Source organism: Zeus faber, assembly GCF_960531495.2.
Source record: "Zeus faber genome assembly, chromosome: 1".
In the NCBI taxonomy this organism is placed as follows: domain Eukaryota; kingdom Metazoa; phylum Chordata; class Actinopteri; order Zeiformes; family Zeidae; genus Zeus; species Zeus faber.
Genome location: NC_137193.1, coordinates 46227216 through 46233490, shown reverse-complemented (window position 1 = coordinate 46233490; position 6275 = coordinate 46227216). Strand labels below are relative to the sequence as shown.

At 41.8% G+C, this 6275-nt stretch overlaps 1 protein-coding gene across 1 annotated transcript; it reads right to left on the bottom strand.

Moving 5' to 3' along the window:
- Positions 1-1474: 1474 nt before the first annotated feature.
- Positions 1475-4621, bottom strand: s1pr3a (sphingosine-1-phosphate receptor 3a). Its single transcript, XM_080017684.1, has 2 exons — positions 4412-4621; positions 1475-3561 (listed from the first exon to the last, which is right to left on the bottom strand). Exon 2 carries the CDS (start codon positions 3430-3432, stop codon positions 2251-2253), a length of 1182 nt encoding a protein of 393 aa, XP_079873810.1. The 5' UTR covers positions 3433-3561; positions 4412-4621; the 3' UTR covers positions 1475-2250.
- Positions 4622-6275: the final 1654 nt, after the last annotated feature.

The following is a 6275-nucleotide window of genomic DNA, read 5'->3' as shown; positions in this document are numbered from 1 at the left end:
GCCAGTTCGTTAGCGACTGTCTGATCTTCCCCAAACATATTCATCTATAATCAGCCAAGAAAGGTCACTCCTTTAGATTAAAAAAACCCCTTCATTTAAAAGAAGGGTTTTTGGCTATCTGGAAATAGTGCAAAATATAGATAAGAGTAGTGGTTATCAGCCCCTGTAATAACACATAAGCTGCCTCATTTATTATTCAGAATTCATCATCTATTTGGAAATTGCACCTGAGAACAGAACATTCGTTTAACCAAACATGCACAAACACATCGCTTGGTTCTGTCTCATGCAACTTTTATCATTTACAAGTAAGAAAATCCCTGAAAAGAGCATCAGACTTTTGGTTTGAGTAAAAATACTTCAATACTACGTATTGCTTGAAACAAAAGTATTATTATTATTATTTTTATTTTTATAATAATAATAATAATTATTATTATTATATTTATTATTATTATTACTTGTAATAATATTAGTAGTGTTAGTACAATTATTATTTAGCAAATAGTCTGTTTATTCATTTACTGTATATTTTAATACTTGAATGATGACACGTGGGTTGTGGCTGGTTTGTCAGACAGGGCTTTTCAGGACAATCTGGGACAATGACCGGATTTTCTTGACAATGACAGGAAGCACTGGATTTTCTGTCTCGTGTACGGGGGCATCACAGACAGTTTATCAAACACAATCTAAATGAATTGTCGTGGGGGAAACTCCACCCGATTCGTCCAACACACAGATTAAAGCAAACAACACCAGTAATTATTTTCATCTCTACTGCCTTGAGATGGGAGCGCATCAGTGAATTAAATGTCCCGGAGAGCAGTAGTAAGTAAATGTATCTTAAGTGTATTTGTCTTGTGTATACTGACATGTGCAGCTGTATTTGCAAACGCAGAGAGCAGAGATATTGTGGATCCGGAAAAACGAAATATATATTTATTTTCTATGCACATATGTACAAATTAGGAAAAAATACATTGTGCCAATACACATGATATGATGCAATATAGGAAAAGCCGAGCCAGTGGAAACATTTGATAAAAGGAGACGTGTCATTAATTTACTATAAAAGGAGGCAAAATGATGACGCATTGGGAAATCTCATAAAAAGAAATTGATTATTTTATTTTGTTAATCTTATTATTATTTTGTTTGTTTGGTACTAGAATTAGGCACTACATCACCCGGGGGTAAAATGTCATTTAGAGACTACTTGGAAGCGAAATAATTAAAATCCAACACTCCTACTCACTAGTGGTTAGTGGGAGGGTGAGAGGCAGAACCACTGTTTTCCCACCGTCCATCTTAAGCCGTAACAAAGTCAATATTATTAGAGATCCATGTACCATGTAGGTTTAATGCACACAAAGCAAAAATAACATCCACACAGTTCATAGTACTGAAAAGTCTCAGGTTTTCATGGAAAATAAATAGTTTACAGAGTAATTGTGTGAGAGGAGAACACAGGTGACTTAAGAATATTTAATATAACATATGCATTGAACATTCATGTTATTGCTCCTTTAAAACCAAAAATGATAATTGATGATGATAGTAACATATCATCCATACATGCAATAACTTTATACCTGCTTTTTCCTGGTCAGGGTCACAAGGGGTATAGAGTTCCCCATATTGACCTGTAATAAACAGGCATATAAAATACTGTGAGTTTCCTTTCACTGGGGTACCTTTCACGATCCACCGGTTTTCCTCCATTGAGTGTCGCAGGCCACCGGAGTCACATACATTCACTACTGATACACCGTTCACACCCATGGGCAATTTTGAGCCTCCAATTAGCCTGACCTGCATGTATTCTGAGGTGGGAGACACCCGGAGGAAACCCATGCAATCACCCATGCAAAGAACAAACTCTTTGAGCTGTTTTATGTCTAGTCAGACACAGATAACACCAAGTTATTTTTATGTCAAACAACATACGTCTATTCAGATTCTAACTGTATGATTGTGTATGATTCTGTGAAACGGTCATGGTGAAATGGTAGTTCATAGTTCTGAGACATATAACAAACTTTTCAATACTGTTGTCCGGTGAATAATATGATAAAGTTGCAGATAATAGTGGCCTTATTTCATCATGGATTTGCTTCAATCAAAGCATCTTTAGAGATTAACGCAGCTCAAATTGTCTGCTGTGCGGTAAATACTAGTCAAACTTATTCACGCTGATGCACAGTGCACAAACAAGAGTCTGATCTGTTCTCAGTGAGGTCCACGGAGTCAGAACTTGCTGAGGGAGGGCAACGCTGCGGCCTTGACCAGTACGGCAGACAGCAGGTCTGCAGGCCCGGAGGGGTGGGGCACTGTGGGAGTGGGGCTGTCACCATGCTTGTTGTCAGAGTTCAGAGGTGTAGGCATCTTCCCTTTGCCTAGAGTGCCCCCTCCTCCACCCAAACTGGACTTGCTGTTCTCTGCCGTGGGGATGATGGTGCCCAGGTGGGGGTGGCCCGCCATGGGGGTGCCAGTGGTCTGCATGTTGGCCTGACAGCAGCAGAGCAGTCGGAAGAAGGCCGCCCTCATCTCCCTGCTGGAAAGGGTGTAGATCAGGGGGTTCAGGGCCGAGTTTAGCACGGCCAGTGCGATGAACCAGTCCACCTGGTAGAGAACAGGGCAGCGATCTGGTCTGCATCCCACATCCAGCAGCAGGAGGAGGAACAGCGGGGCCCAGCACATGACAAACACCCCTAGAACGATCACCACAGTCCGCAGCAAGGCCAGCGATCGCTCCGAGGGCCTGCTGCTAACCCTGCGCCCGCTGGAGGTCACCAGGCGGTAGATCCTGATGTAGAGGATGACGATGGCCACCAACAGGGCGCTGAAGACACTGATGCAAAAGGCCACATAGCTCTTGGCGTACAGTGGCAGCACAGTGGAGCAAGAGGCCATGTCGTTCAGGCAGTTCCAGCCCAGGCTCGGCAGGGCGCTGAGCAGCACCGACACAGCCCAGCAGGCGCCCAGCAGTCCTAGAAGCCTCCCACGGCCCGCTGACTCACACGGGCGCAGACGCACCATCGTCATGTGTCTCTCGATCCCAATGGCCAGCAGGCTGAACGTGGAGGCACTGAGGGCCACAAACATGCTTCCCTCCCGGGCCAGCCACTGGTCGGGGGTCAGGAAGAAGGTATTGCGTCCAGAAGTGAAGATGTTCACCACATATGCCACTCCGGCCAGAAGGTCTGACAGTGCCAGGTTGCCGATGAGGAAGTACATGCGGCTGTGGAAACGCTTATTCCTCCAGAGAGCGAGCAGCACCGTGACATTCTCCAGGACGATCAGCACACAGATGAGCAGCAACACGGCCATCTTGCATGCCCCGCCGCTGCGAGGCCGGTCCCACTTCCCAGAGTGGTTGTAGTGGCTGACGATGACAGCGTTCATCCCTTCTTCCAGTATGTTTCCCATCCCGCTGGCCCCCGCTGACCTTCCTGAGTCACACAGCAGAGGGCGGCAGAGAGCTGGTCACGGTGCAGGGAGGTCAGGCTGGATGAATTGGCAGAAGGCGCAGTGTCATCTCACAGCCTTCCTAAGGACCTGCGTTCAAAGAAACCATTACGAAAAACTATTAAATACACAACGTCACGTTACGTTTCCTGTACATTTGCATGGCCGAGAAGAGAGAACATGACAGAATAGAGCCACTAAAAGAAATAAAGAAAAAGGTGTTGGTAGGAGAGACAATTCTGTACTTATTGACAACTGAGTAAATCACAACAATTTAAACCATATAAGAACTGCCTCAAAATGTTGAAATAAAAAATGAAAAAAAACAAAAGAGGTTTTATTTAAAAAATGGTTGGAAAAGCTGTGTGGGGGGGGGCCCACAAAATTCTGCCCTGTGTTTATTGTATTACTTATTTTTTGTTATTTTGTTTGTTTGTTTTCGAAATTAGGATGTTATGCCTAATAGACATTACTGAGTATATGGTATATCCATACATAAGTGTGCTGTATACTGAGCAGCAGGCTGATTCTAAAACCTTTTCCTATCAAAGACTCTTAACAACGAAAAAAGTTTAATAACCCATTTGATCGGTGAAAAAGGTTATTGTTGGGTGTAATTAGTCCAAACCTCCCTACCTGTCTATAATTTGGGGAGATAACAGTCAAACTACGATCAAAACACTCATTCTTCTACATTATCTAATGTATCCCCCCTGGATCCTGTTGAACGACCCCCGGGGGGGCCCCGGACCCCGTGTTGCGAAGCGCGTTCAGTTCAAAGTTGTTCGCGTCTTGACTATAAACACTCCACCCGAGATGTTTACAAGGATTCCAAGAGGAAACGGAACAGCGTGGAAGTGAAAATAGTAATATGATCATAAAAAAAATATATATATATATCTTCCACACTTCTTTCACTGCAGCAGCGGTTCGCTCTTACCTGTCATTGCGCGACAACTTGGTTACATCCTCGCAGCGTGAAAATAAGTTAATTTCTGTTTAGATATGAAGTGTAAATCCACGGTACGGTCCAGAGCCCATCGCGTTTTTCATTTCATTTCGTTCAACTATGCCCAGGGTCTCCACCAAACTTCGAAAAGCCCAAACGGCTGTCTCTCCCCGATCCCAAACTTTGCAGCCTCCCCTCCACTCGGAGACTCTGATCCCAAATGACGCGTCCGCTCCCACGGCTCCACACTGTGTGGGGCCGCCCCGTGTCCACAAAAACACCAGCATCATCACTTCACGTGTTGGAAACCCACTCGGCAGCCCAAATGATCTTCTTTTTTCTTGTCCTTGGGTTCCATGACCATTATTATTATTATTATTATTATTATTATTATTATTATTATAGTTGTTGTTGCCACCGCACGTTTGCAACAAGTTGTTGCATTTCCGTCGCAGGGGTTCGTTTGTTAAAAAATATTTGCTGCAATCTTTTACATTCATTGGATTTCAGCAACCAAACCAGCGTTTTTTGTAAAGTGTCTTTGGGTTTCCTGAAAGTTCCTTATAACTCAGAATTATTGTTGTTATTATTATTATTATTATTATTATTATTATTATTATTATTAATAATAATAATAATAATAATAATAATAATAATAATAATAATAATAATATTACTAGTAGTAGTAGTAGTAGTAGTAGTATTGTTATTATTATTATTATTATCAGTAGTAGTAGTAGTAGAAGTAGTAGTATTAGTTTTATTATTATTATTCTTATTCTTATTCTTCTTCTTCTTCTTCTTCTTCTTATTATTATTATTATTATCAATAGTAGTTGTATTAGTAGTAGTAGTATTGTTGTTGATATTGTCATAATTGTGATTTTTGTTCAAATATGTCACAAGGTTGAAACAAGTTATTGCATTGCTTGGTTCAATTCTTTATATTTCCCTTGATTTTTTACCCGGCAGTGTTTCTCTTTTGTTAACAAGTAGTTTCATTATTTCGACTAGTTCAATTATTTTTTCCCCTTTGTATTTTCTTTATTGTTCCCGCTCACAGGGTTTCTGTTTTGATCCCGTACAAAGATCGGCATGCATGGTGATTACAAGGTTGAGACCAGACGCAGTGTGTCATGAATTACTGTACCTGTCCCAACATACACTTTTTGATGCAATTATTGCCTGGAGCCCGAGCCACATGGAGGTCTATGCACCTCTCCTTTGTTGTACCCAGGGGTTCACAAACTGGGTTCTGCGGCTCCCTAGGTGTTTGTGGCAAAATTGCAGTGGGTCAGCAGCAAAATTATTGTTATTATTATTGTCATCATTTTACTTTTTATACATTCTTCCATTAAATATTTATTCTCAGCCACGCTAATGATGGTGAGGGTTTTTTGTAAAGCCCCTAGGGCTCCTTGAAGAAATTGCAGGGGGGTCTGTCTGCAGCAAAATTGTTATTCTTTTCACAAAATGTTATACTCTCATTAATGACGGGGAGGTTTTTGTTGTTAGCTTTGCACTTTTTGTCGGCAAGGTTCAAGTTAAATGTTGAACTACATTGCAGTTAATTCTGTGCAGATAAAGTGTGTAGACCTTTATTATTTGGAGGGGGTCCTCAGCCCGAGATTAGGCCTCTACTTAAAGAAGTTTGGGAACAATAAGCTCAACAAGCTGTCTTCACTCCAGTGTGATTATCAACTTTGGTTAGAAAGGTGCAAGGCTTTGATTGCAAGGCTGGAATATGTTCCATGATGGAATGACTCCAAGATGTTTCAGGAATTGAAAAAAGCATGAGCAAATGCTAAAACTATGTAGTCAGTCAGAGTTTGATGAAGCACAGGAAACCGATATC